Source organism: Sinocyclocheilus grahami, unplaced genomic scaffold (assembly GCF_001515645.1).
Source record: "Sinocyclocheilus grahami isolate Dianchi unplaced genomic scaffold, SAMN03320097.WGS_v1.1 scaffold521.1, whole genome shotgun sequence".
In the NCBI taxonomy this organism is placed as follows: Eukaryota; Metazoa; Chordata; class Actinopteri; order Cypriniformes; family Cyprinidae; genus Sinocyclocheilus; species Sinocyclocheilus grahami.
Window position 1 is genome coordinate 602,081 of NW_015505700.1, and position 13,708 is coordinate 615,788.

At 33.8% G+C, this 13,708-nt stretch overlaps 1 protein-coding gene across 1 annotated transcript in view; it reads right to left on the reverse strand.

Annotated features, from left to right (window-relative positions):
• The window catches only part of aplp2 (amyloid beta (A4) precursor-like protein 2), a 98,853-nt gene that overhangs the window by 17,276 nt on the left and 67,869 nt on the right, over window positions 1-13,708 (reverse strand). Inside the window, exons 5-9 of the mRNA XM_016237665.1 lie at window positions 9,575-9,801; window positions 4,699-4,901; window positions 3,558-3,725; window positions 242-375; window positions 27-101 (exon numbers count right to left, since the gene is read on the reverse strand). Of these exons, the coding sequence (XP_016093151.1) occupies window positions 27-101; window positions 242-375; window positions 3,558-3,725; window positions 4,699-4,901; window positions 9,575-9,801 (807 nt within the window). The remainder of the gene's footprint in view (window positions 1-26; window positions 102-241; window positions 376-3,557; window positions 3,726-4,698; window positions 4,902-9,574; window positions 9,802-13,708) is intronic.

Sequence of the window (13,708 nt, forward strand, 5' to 3'; positions counted from 1 at the left end):
CCTCTGGCATAGAAGCTGAGGTTTACCTGGATCAGTGTCTGTCGCTCAGCTTTGGGTAGGTTCCTGGCCTGGCTCTCAGCTTCCTCCCACTCCTTCCTCACCTGGTAAGAACAACATACGCAAATCACTTGGGGCTCAAATAATGGCTGGAATCTGAATAGCCACATGGAAAAAAAAACTCCATTATGTCACATGACAACTAGCGTGTGTTTACAAACTGTAAATATGACCTCTCACTCACCCTCTCCATGCGGTTGCGGTGTCTGATCTCAAGTTGCTCCTTGGCCTTCTGGAAACGGCTGTGCTCTTTATCATCTGCTGGGGTCTCAAAGTACACATCCACATCATCTGTGGGTTGAGGGGTGGGTGGCACAGCTGAGGGGGTAAAGAGAGAGTTTATAAACAGGTGGCACATCCAAGCTCTCTCCCAAAAACCAAATAAGAAGCATTTTTAGGAATCACAACACTGCAGAAGCATAGGCTGCTGTTGACACTAGGTAGGCAGCAAATTATGCTGTCTTTCAAGGTATCTTTTTGGGCAGAATGTAAGGCAGGACTGCATGTATAGTTTCTTGAAAAGGCAGTCCATTAAAGGAAAAATGCACCCAAAAATGAAAATTGTGTCATTTACTGACACTCTTGTCATTCCAAACCTGTATAAGTTTATTTCTTACGTTGAACACAAAGCAAGATATTTTGAAGAACCAAACAGTTGTTATTCCCCATTGACTTCCATAGTAGGGAAAGGAATACTATCCAAGTCAATGGGGACCATCAATTGTTTGATTACCAGCATTCTTCAAAATATCTTGTTTTATGTTCAACAAAGAAACTCATACAGGTTTGGAACGACATGAGGGTAAATGATGAACATTTTCATTTTTGGGTGAACTTTCCTTTAATGCACTGCGACAAGCTTAATGAAAAGAGTTGAGGGAGATGTCCATTAAATACATTTATTCAGTACTGAAAAATATGCTTAATTTCATTAAAAATGTACATTTCTTTATCTTGCAGTTTTTGTATGCAATGTATTTTGATCTTATTGCAGTAGTATCAAGCTGTTAGCTTAGCAACATGTTAACATTAAACTCTATAGAGTGCAACAATCCCATTCATTTACTTCATAGAGGAATTGATTTTGAACAATAATTTAAAAACGTTTCAGACAGAACTACGAGGTTGTTAATTGATGGCATAAGCTTTTGTTGGCCATATTTCTACATCACAAGTAATCCTGTTTGAGGGTGAAATTCCTGGTGGAAAAATTACATTACCCATGATTCTGCAGAGAATTCCCCACCAATAGGAGAACAGTGATGAGAAAAATCGCACCAAAATAACTTTTTGGCACCCACCCACTTCTATAATTCACTGCGAATGACGTAGAGTCAGTTTTCCTGCACTTTTTAGACTACTTATAGTATTTGGTATACATATTATATTTCTTGATTTTTAATAGTATTATGTCATTTGCAATGCTCCACGAGACTGTAGTTCTTTCCTTCATTAAAGCCATCAAATACAAAGTCTTGTACCTTTTTTATCCTATTTTCAGCTACTTTGCTTCACATCAAAGTTCGTAATGTTTTGATTCACTTCGCGGCTGGTTAGTTGGGTTCAAGGTTCAAGGCTCAAATCTGCTGAAATGCGGGCAGCACTGTTGTATTCTATTGAAACTGTGAGGGTCAGTCAGGCCTTTTGTGTGGTTAAAGTGAGGAGTACTATTCGAGTGGTGCATGAGTGACCATTAGCCAAGTGTTCCAAATCAGTCACTTATGAGGCTCCTATGACAGTTAAGGAGGCTTCTAGGTAGCCAGCAGACATTTAAGGAGCTCACTATCTTTTGTAACAGAGCTAGAGACTTTTTTTAAACACATTTACACACAGAAACAAATAGATAGGCAGACCAACAGACAGGTCCAGAGGAGCAAAGGAGGAGCAGCCGAGAAAATGACACAACTAAGATCAGACCAAAGAGAAGAATAAGCTTCCCACAGAGAACTACGACTCAAGAGATGATTTTTTAATTCCCCTGATTCTGAGAGAACCAGACAGTCCTTCATTTCCCATTCCTTTCATCCTGTCCTCTGAATAGCTCTCTTCTGACAGAAGCGCTCTCCTTAGCATTTATCTTAAGAGTTACTGCGCAGTTCTGCACGCTATGATCAAGATATGAGTTCAAATCAGATTTCCTTATTATACAGATGACAAGACCGATATGATTACCCATAAGGCTGTGCACAAAAGGCAACATGAGACATGCATATTGATGAGAACAAACAGTCTTCAGCATCTAGACTGATAAGAGCACCAGAGAAACCTTGAATTATGAAGGTTAACATGATAAAAAAAAAAATGTCGCCACAGGAACACAGGATGATGGTTTCTACTCCTACATGAATTCAAAACACTGGCAGATTAGAGCTGAAAGACAAAGCGAAAGCAAAGACCGAGTAACAAAGGATGGGACACTGTGCAAGCAGAAATAACAGGATAAGAACATATTAACCTGAATTAGATAAGATTAAAGCAATAACATCACATTAACGGTGTTAAAAACACATGGCCTTGCGTGACTTTTTTCTTTAGAAAAATGTAAGAACAATTTAATAAATATTCCCATGCTAAATTATTATTACTGCTACTAATAATTACTACTACTACTACTATTCTAATAGTAATAATAAATATTATTATTATTACAATTATTAAATATAATAAGTAATTGTAATTATATATAGTAATTAAACTAATATTATTACTAAATGACAATTAAATAAAAAAAATAATGTAATTATTATTTTATTAGTAAATAATAAGTCATTTTAATTTATTTATTATTATTAATAATAATAATAATAAATGTTGCTGTTAATCCATATTTAGAGTGAATTAGATAAGATTAAAAGATTAAAGCAATAACATATCAACAGTGGTAAAAACTTACTTTCTTTAGAAATGTGAGAAATTACTGCTACTAATAACAACAACTATTACGACTATTAGTATAATTAATAACAATTATTAAATATAATACGTTATTACATTAAAATTAAAATGGTTATAAAATAAAAATATATAATGAAACTCAAAATAATTTATTAATAATATTTTATTATTATGATTAAATTAGTAATTAAATTAAATAATTACATTCAACAACAATAATAGTAATAACAACAACAATAATAATAATAAATGTTGCTGTTAATCCAATAACAATAAGCCATTTTAAAAGGTGAAATAAAATTTGTCTGCCAATAGTAAAACTAATAGTTAATTAGCCCAAAGTGTTTACAGTTGTAAGGCAACACAGGAAATTACATTAATATAGAATGTACCATGTCCATTTGTAACTGCTTTGACTGCATCTCATCCAATTAAAAACAATAATTCGTATTCCGAGGTTACAACACACGGTGTTTTAAAGCAAAGCTGTTTTAAAATTGACATCTAGGTAAGCTAACATAGCATTAGCATCGTGAGAGAAAGCAAGGATAAGGTGCAGGGCGGAGCAGAAGGGGGCGGAGTCCTTGGTGACGAGTGTGACTTACTCAAACGTTTACAAACGGCCATGCAGTACTCCTCGGAGTCGAAATTGTTGCGGTTGCCGGCACAGCCTCCGTAGATGAAGCGCACACACTTCCTCTGCTGCATGTCGAAGTGCCAGCGAGGCATAGAGGCACGGCAGGGGCCGGTCTCCGCCTCCAGAGAACACACACCTAACACAGGAGGGGAGGCGCAGTTAGAGCCTTCAGCCACCGGGGGCAGCAATCAGTAATGCCCTTCAACTATAGTGCGCAACAGTGACCGCACACTTCAGCGGCCTTGGGTCTAGAATATTTTTCCCATTTATTTTCTCCATAGACCTTGCACCTAGAATGTTCATTGAGGAATCAATAAAGGCGTCAACTATAACGATAACTATATTAGCGTCCATACTCCAGTTTCATTTGTTGTATTAAGTGCTCAAGTTGGTTAAAGTCGGATGGATTCTGATTGGCTATATGCATTTTTATCATTGATCAGCTGGAAAAAATTGTTCTGAAAGTGATTCCAACAATATCGTTAGTCTGTTATCGTTATAGTCGCGGTGTGGACCTCCCTATTCTCTTACAGTTGTCATTATAGTTATCGTTCTTGGTGTCAATGAGCTTTTAGTATAAAACAAATTAACTTCACTGCAAAATATTCAGATACCTAGAAATACATAAGTTTGAGAGTGTAGGGGAAATTTCCATTTTCCAAATTTGCCATGTTTCCATGGCAACAGCGACTTCTCTGATTGGTGCATTCATCTTTATCAGGATTCTGGGTAATGTAATTCTGGCTATAGCATGCAGATATAAAAAAAATTAAATAAAATGTATATCACATTGATGTGGCTTTAACAGAGTCGTATATTTTCTTAATCTTTCTTGCAAGGCATTTACATTACTGATAAAATAAAATATAGCCATTTCTCTTTGGAAAAAATGAATGAGATTTTTATTTCTAGACCCCGACTGTTGCACTATATAGGATGTATAGACAATGCCAAACATTAAAATGCATACTTTTTTTTTTTTTTACATTATTTCTTAAAATAAAAGTCAATAATTGTAAACCTCTACAGTGAAGAGGACCAGAGATATGTATCAATGAACCACACTGTGGCAGTAAGGAAATAAATGTAGCAAACAGTGTGATACCGACCTTCCACTTCCTGCAGAGTTTTGTCAACATCCTGGCTCTCAGGGATGGCAGCTTTGTCTTTCTTCATGTCCTTTTCCTCACTGTCTCGGTCGTCCTCTTCATCTTCATACACATAGTGGTAGTCCTCCTCGTCTCCGTCGTCCTCCTGCTCCTCCTCTTCAGCTGTGTCCTCTGGAGTGGGCGGCTCGTTGGCAACAGGATCGCTAAAAACAAGAAAAGACAGAATGAACACTATTTTGAAGTAATGTCAAATTTAATGCCTTTAGTTACATTTATCTACAGCAGTAGAGTCCCAATCTACACCCCATTCAACATTTCAAATAGTATTACTGCCAAAGTACCCTTTTAAAAGAGTAACTATATTGAAGCGCTACAAAATAGCAATTTGCATTTATGAGCAGCTTGAACATTTTTCACAATTTATCCTTTTTTTGATCCATAGGAGAAAGTGAGACATGCTTTGAATGAAGAGCGTAAATTTCATTATCTAAAACGACAACCATGAACAAAAAAACATTACTTGAAATATAATAAACATTAGCCGAAATAGTTTTTTAAAAATGTAAATATTTCAGTTATTTGTCAAGGTAACATTTCTAATTTTGGTTTAAGTACTAAAATAACTAAAACAAACTAAACAATAAAAAAAAAAAAAAAAAATATATATATATATATATATATATAGATAGATAGATAGATAGATAGATAGATAGATAGATAGATAGATAGATAGATAGATAGATAGATAGATAGATAGATAGATAGATAGATAGATAGATAGATAGATAGATAGATAGATAGATAGATAGATAGATAGATAGATAGATAGATAGATAGATAGATAGATAGATAGATAGATAGATAGATAGATAGATAGATAGATAGATAGATAGATAGATAGATAGATAGATAGATAGATAGATAGATAGATAGATAGATAGATAGATAGATAGATAGATAGATAGATAGATAGATAGATAGATAGATATCTATATATATATATATATATATATATATAGATATCTATCTATCTATCTATCTATCTATCTATCTATATATAGATATATATATATATAGATATATATAGATATAGATATAGATATATATATATATATATATATAGGCCCCCTTCCTGATTTCTTATTAGATATAGATATAGATAGATATATAGATATATATATATATATATAGACATCAAAAAATTAACATGACAAAAGCACACAGCAAAATTAATAAAAACATTAAAAATAAAATATTGCAAAAAGTAACATTTAAACAAGTTATAATAGTACATAAACAATACTTAAGTAAATGACGACATGTTTATTTTTAGGTGAACTATGAAGGACAGTGTAATTCAGGAAAAAAAGCAGGATGAGATATGACAAAGAAATGACAGGAGCACAGTGGGATGAGAGGGAAGGAGAACATAGGAAACAGAGGGAGAGGAGGAGCACAGGTTGGAGGTTTTATGATTTATGGAAGTGAATCGAGCAGCTGTCAGAGGTCAAAGGCATGGCACTCGAAAATATCCAGATAGTCAACCTAATTTATCCTACACAAACGCTCACACGGCGCACACTCTCACACACAATGCTTCAGCTACTACTCCTCAAAGCGTGATAAGATACGACAGATCACAGTCATACTGATACATCATCCTTTGATAAGCGTGCTGGGGCGTTCGGATTCAGAAGGCTGTGCCTCCTCCAAAAATTTGGATGAGTAAATAATTGACAATACAAAAACGATGACTTATGAGCCAGCCAGTTTTTTAGCAATAACTAAGTTTGATTAAATTAGAGCTCAACTTCCACGCCTGGGAACTTATTTTACTGATAATCGGTTGATGAAATGAATGACATTATTAATAAAAATAAAACAACTAATCGTATAAAATGCTACACAAAATCAGTTTTTTTTACTGTACTACTGCAGTTATTCTACAAGTAAAAAAATGTAATGTAACAGGTCGGTTGTAATGTACACTACTGTTCAAAAGTTTCTTCTTTTTTAATCAGAGCTTAAAAAAAAGAAATAAACACACAACCTTGACCTGGGGCCTGTACCATGAAGCCAGATCAGCTGGCTAGCCAGGTAAGTTTCAGTTTAGTTTGCACCAATCCTGGGTTTTAGGTAACATGAAAGTGGCTTGGCTTTTAGCGGTGTTCATTGCCATGGTAACTTACACTCCACCACTAACCTGCTCTGGGGCAGGTTATGTTCCGAGTTAGAGATCTCAAACTGAAATTGGACCAATCAGATGTGAGAAGTGACATGTCCGATGCAAAAAAAGTCACTCCCCCAGTTTCTCTTGCTCCAAAATAAAGGTCACTAGTACTAAAAAAAAAAAAAAATGGTCTGGCTTTAATGATAATTACTTAAGAGTTATTTTATATGATTTATATAATTATTAATCCATTACACACAAGCAATTTTAGTTTAACAGTTATTATAAATCATTTTAAATGAATGTTAACATACACAGATCATATGTAATATAAATACACCCAACAAAATAAATGTAGAAAATTTTATACAAATTTAAAAAATAAATAAATCAAGATTAAGTATTTCATTTGTGAAGTATTTAATTTCACAAGATTAGCATTACCACATGACTGAGCTGTAGAATCAATAGATAGCGCTTTTTAAAAATGACTACGTGACCTTACATGTTTGAGTCTCTATCGCTGTATATTTCCAACTATATAAACTAACTTAAGTTTCACTTGTGACTGCACTGACAGAGCAAGATCATTGTTTATTTGTCCTTTCATGAACAAGTACTTTTTTCCATTGTAAATGCATTTAAATTCATCATATTCTTCAATCTCTTGACCTTTATCAAAACCTTTAACATTTAACCAAGGCTCGTGATTGGCTGTTCGCCAGTGATGTCACACATTCATGTGCATGCACTCCACAAACTAAGGATCAAAGCCGAAGTTCATAAAGAAAGTTGATGATCAGCATCATGGTCCCAACAAAGCCGGATTGGAGTGGTTTGGTTTCGTCAACTCGAAACTAATCCTGTGACTCTGAATTTGTTCATCTACCACCATGGTACAGGCCCCTGGTGTGTAAAAGTTTCAATAAAATGCTTTTTCATGTGAACAATGATATTGTTTTCTTGTTCATAGTTCAAGGTAAATTGAGGTAAAACATTTTTATGCCTGTTTTTATTGTTGATCAGCTGGATAAAATAGTTCTGAAAGTGATTCCAATTATATTGTTCCCCTGCGTTGTTATCCCTGTAGTTGTAGTGTAGTGTAGTTTAGAATGATTTTTAAAACTTTATCTTTATCCTTATTACAGTCATCATCCATGGTGGATCACATGTACATGCACTACATTACCTCTCCTCTACAATGAATGACATTATTAATAAAAATAAAACAACTAATCGTATAAAATGCTACACAAAATCTGTTTTTTTTACTGTACTACTGCAGTTATTCTACAAGTAAAAAAATGTAATGTAACAGGTCGGTTGTAATGTACACTACTGTTCAAAAGTTTCTTCTTTTTTAATCAGAGCTTAAAAAAAAGAAATAAACACACAACCTTGACCTGGGGCCTGTACCATGAAGCCAGATCAGCTGGCTAGCCAGGTAAGTTTCAGTTTAGTTTGCACCAATCCTGGGTTTTAGGTAACATGAAAGTGGCTTGGCTTTTAGCGGTGTTCATTGCCATGGTAACTTACACTCCACCACTAACCTGCTCTGGGGCAGGTTATGTTCCGAGTTAGAGATCTCAAACTGAAATTGGACCAATCAGATGTGAGAAGTGACATGTCCGATGCAAAAAAAGTCACTCCCCCAGTTTCTCTTGCTCCAAAATAAAGGTCACTAGTACTAAAAAAAAAAAAAAATGGTCTGGCTTTAATGATAATTACTTAAGAGTTATTTTATATGATTTATATAATTATTAATCCATTACACACAAGCAATTTTAGTTTAACAGTTATTATAAATCATTTTAAATGAATGTTAACATACACAGATCATATGTAATATAAATACACCCAACAAAATAAATGTAGAAAATTTTATACAAATTTAAAAAATAAATAAATCAAGATTAAGTATTTCATTTGTGAAGTATTTAATTTCACAAGATTAGCATTACCACATGACTGAGCTGTAGAATCAATAGATAGCGCTTTTTAAAAATGACTACGTGACCTTACATGTTTGAGTCTCTATCGCTGTATATTTCCAACTATATAAACTAACTTAAGTTTCACTTGTGACTGCACTGACAGAGCAAGATCATTGTTTATTTGTCCTTTCATGAACAAGTACTTTTTTCCATTGTAAATGCATTTAAATTCATCATATTCTTCAATCTCTTGACCTTTATCAAAACCTTTAACCTTTAACCAAGGCTCGTGATTGGCTGTTCGCCAGTGATGTCACACATTCATGTGCATGCACTCCACAAACTAAGGATCAAAGCCGAAGTTCATAAAGAAAGTTGATGATCAGCATCATGGTCCCAACAAAGCCGGATTGGAGTGGTTTGGTTTCGTCAACTCGAAACTAATCCTGTGACTCTGAATTTGTTCATCTACCACCATGGTACAGGCCCCTGGTGTGTAAAAGTTTCAATAAAATGCTTTTTCATGTGAACAATGATATTGTTTTCTTGTTCATAGTTCAAGGTAAATTGAGGTAAAACATTTTTATGCCTGTTTTTATTGTTGATCAGCTGGATAAAATAGTTCTGAAAGTGATTCCAATTATATTGTTCCCCTGCGTTGTTATCCCTGTAGTTGTAGTGTAGTGTAGTTTAGAATGATTTTTAAAACTTTATCTTTATCCTTATTACAGTCATCATCCATGGTGGATCACATGTACATGCACTACATTACCTCTCCTCTACTGCTTCCTCATCCTCATCCTCAATGACAGGCTCCTCCACCTCCTCATCCTCGTCTTCATCCTCTTCATCTAGCTCTTTAGAGGGTGAAGCAGGAGGTGCGGGCTCTTCAGGACGAGTAGACGGGCAGCAGACGTATTCAGTGCCGTGGAACTTATCGATGCCACAAGGCAGCAGCATGCCATAGCTGTGCAGGACCATGTTCCCCTTAGAGCAGGCCTACAGAGAGTCAAGAAATCCCATTCAATTAGAACAAATGTGCTTTGAAAGGCCGGTCTACTGTGTAAGAACAGCCTGAAGAAATTCAGCAGAGCTCTTAAATGTCTGTCCCGGGATCAGTAGAGTCAGCGCACGGAGATGCTTTCAGTACGCACACGCTGAGAATGAGTGACAGCAGCTCGGGGTGATTTACAGTACCAACACACATTGTGACCACGTACACACTCAGTTGTGTCCTCTTCTACATGCTCAACCCTATTCTGTACCCACAGTTCACAGCATTCTGCAAATTCATTAGCGAGGAAGTAGTGATGACAATACGTGTCTGGGATGCTAACTTTAGTTCAAAACTCAAAAACTGTTGCTATACATATTTCATGCTGACATGTGAGATGCCAAAACATTGCTAGAGTTTTCACAATGACTTCACAGACATGGAGATTTTGCTTTACTTTTTATAAAGAATGCTTGGTTTTTTACATCTAAAACTACAAGCAATCAAAGCATTTTAGTGCATTACAGTTTTGATATTGAGATTTTTTTCATTCAAATTGATTAAGTTATGAATCTTATCGTTTGGATTCAAAATTTAATAATTTAAGACAAAATAAATCTAGATTAAGTATTTCATTTGTGAAGTATTTAATTTCACAAGATTAGAATTACCACACAATTATTAAATATATAAACCATTTTTATGAATTTTAAGCAAGAATGATACACTACCACGAACGAGATTTTTATTTTTTATTAATTCCTTTATTCAGCAAGAATGCATTAAATTGGTCATGAAGCAAAAGTGACAACGACATAATTGTTACAAAATAAATTCTATTACATATTAAATATAAATTATTTCCTTGTAACTTTCTATTCATCAAAGAATCCTATCCATCAAAAAAAAGTAGCACCATTTCCACAAAATTAAGCAGCAAAAACTGTTTTCAACATTCATAATAATAAGCACTATTAATAATTGAGCACCAATAATAACTGAATAGCATATAAGAATTTCTGAAACATGTCAGAATTTCTGATTTCTAAAAAATCATTGAAGACTGGAGTAATGATTGCTAGAAAATTTATCACAGAAATGAATTACATTTTATAATCTATTAAAATAGAAAGCAGGTGAACTCTATTGTAATAATTCATTAATTCATACTATATTACTGTATTTTTGATCAAATAAATGCACCCTTAAAATAAAGGTGAGCATAAGAGACTTACTGACCCCAAACTATAACAGTAGTGCATGAGTCTAAAATCAATCAAAGCATTTTAGTGCATTACAGTTTTGATATTGAGATTTTTTTCATTCAAATTGATTAAGTTATGAATCTTATCGTTTGGATTCAAAATTTAATAATTTAAGACAAAATAAATCTAGATTAAGTATTTCATTTGTGAAGTATTTAATTTCACAAGATTAGAATTACCACACAACTATTAAATATATAAACCATTTTTATGAATTTTAAGCAAGAATGATACACTACCACGAACGAGATTTTTATTTTTTATTAATTCCTTTATTCAGCAAGAATGCATTAAATTGGTCATGAAGCAAAAGTGACAACGACATAATTGTTACAAAATAAATTCTATTACATATTAAATATAAATTATTTCCTTGTAACTTTCTATTCATCAAAGAATCCTATCCATCAAAAAAAAGTAGCACCATTTCCACAAAATTAAGCAGCAAAAACTGTTTTCAACATTCATAATAATAAGCACTTAATAATTGAGCACCAATAATAACTGAATAGCATATAAGAATTTCTGAAGCATATCTGAAACATGTCAGAATTTCTGATTTCTAAAAAATCATTGAAGACTGGAGTAATGATTGCTAGAAAATTTATCACAGAAATGAATTACATTTTATAATCTATTAAAATAGAAAGCAGGTGAACTCTATTGTAATAATTCATTAATTCATACTATATTACTGTATTTTTGATCAAATAAATGCACCCTTAAAATAAAGGTGAGCATAAGAGACTTACTGACCCCAAACTATAACAGTAGTGCATGAGTCTAAAATATTGATTCCTTATTATAAAGAGATTCTCCATTGATGTGTTTTTTCTCTTTTTTTTGCCATTTTGGCCACACATCATCATAAACTTCCAGTTAGTAAGTGACCCAAAGAAAACTTCCAGTTAGTAAGTGACCCCAAGTTACGCAAGCTCGGGATATCAGGAGTTACTTAAGCCTGCAAATGAATGCAGTTGTCACAGACAAAACTGTGAAAATGTTCTACAAAAACTCAAAGTGTGGAAGATTCTCAAGCTGAATCAGGACTGAGGGGGTGGACATGCCAGCAATTAGAAAAGACAGCACAGACGGCAGGGAAACTGGAAAGACGGTTAATAAAACGAGAGACAGAAGCAGAGTAGTATTCATGAGTTGTGAGCTAGTGTAAAATGAACTGTTCAATAGCAGATTTGGAGAGCAGTGCATGTGTGTGTGAGGCGGCAGAAGTCTAGAGATTAGCAGTATTACAGCAGCTATGAAATGTGAGGATTCGAGCATTCAGCAGGAAAGACAGAGAGAGAGAGAGAGAATAAGAGTGCGACACTATTGGTTTTTCATTTACTTCCAGTACATTGAAAAAAGACTGATTAATTGTTACTGTTTTAACAAATTCTGAAAAATCTGAACAAACAATAGAGAATTTCTGAGAAAGGGCACTATTTCTGAGAGCATTATTTTTGTAAAAAATAAAATAAAATAAACAAAATAATTATTAAAATGTTACAATATTTTATGAATCTATTGATTAGACATGCTTTCTGATTATTAAAATTCAACTAAACCATCAAATGGAATCCAGAAAAACAAAAACATGGAATTTAGGAAAAATTAAATAAAATTTGGGGAAAAGAAAAGAAAAGGTCCTAAAAAATAAATTTTCAGTAAAATTCTAATAAATCATTGTTAAACTGTACATATTTCATTTAATAACTATAACAGTAGTGCATGAGTCTAAAATGTTGATTCCTTATTATAAAGAGATTCTCCATTGATGTGTTTTTTCTCTTTTTTTTTGCCATTTTGGCCACACATCATCATAAACTTCCAGTTAGTAAGTGACCCAAAGAAAACTTCCAGTTAGTAAGTGACCCAAAGAAAACTTCCAGTTAGTAAGTGACCCCAAGTTACGCAAGCTCGGGATATCAGGAGTTACTTAAGCCTGCAAATGAATGCAGTTGTCACAGACAAAACTGTGAAAATGTTCTACAAAAACTCAAAGTGTGGAAGATTCTCAAGCTGAATCAGGACTGAGGGGGTGGACATGCCAGCAATTAGAAAAGACAGCACAGACGGCAGGGAAACTGGAAAGACGGTTAATAAAACGAGAGACAGAAGCAGAGTAGTATTCATGAGTTGTGAGCTAGTGTAAAATGAACTGTTCAATAGCAGATTTGGAGAGCAGTGCATGTGTGTGTGAGGCGGCAGAAGTCTAGAGATTAGCAGTATTACAGCAGCTATGAAATGTGAGGATTCGAGCATTCAGCAGGAAAGACAGAGAGAGAGAGAGAGAATAAGAGTGCGACACTATTGGTTTTTCATTTACTTCCAGTACATTGAAAAAAGACTGATTAATTGTTACTGTTTTAACAAATTCTGAAAAATCTGAACAAACAATAGAGAATTTCTGAGAAAGGGCACTATTTCTGAGAGCATTATTTTTGTAAAAAATAAAATAAAATAAACAAAATAATTATTAAAATGTTACAATATTTTATGAATCTATTGATTAGACATGCTTTCTGATTATTAAAATTCAACTAAACCATCAAATGGAATCCAGAAAAACAAAAACATGGAATTTAGGAAAAATTAAATAAAATTTGGGGAAAAGAAAAGAAAAGGTCCTAAAAAATAAATTTTCAGT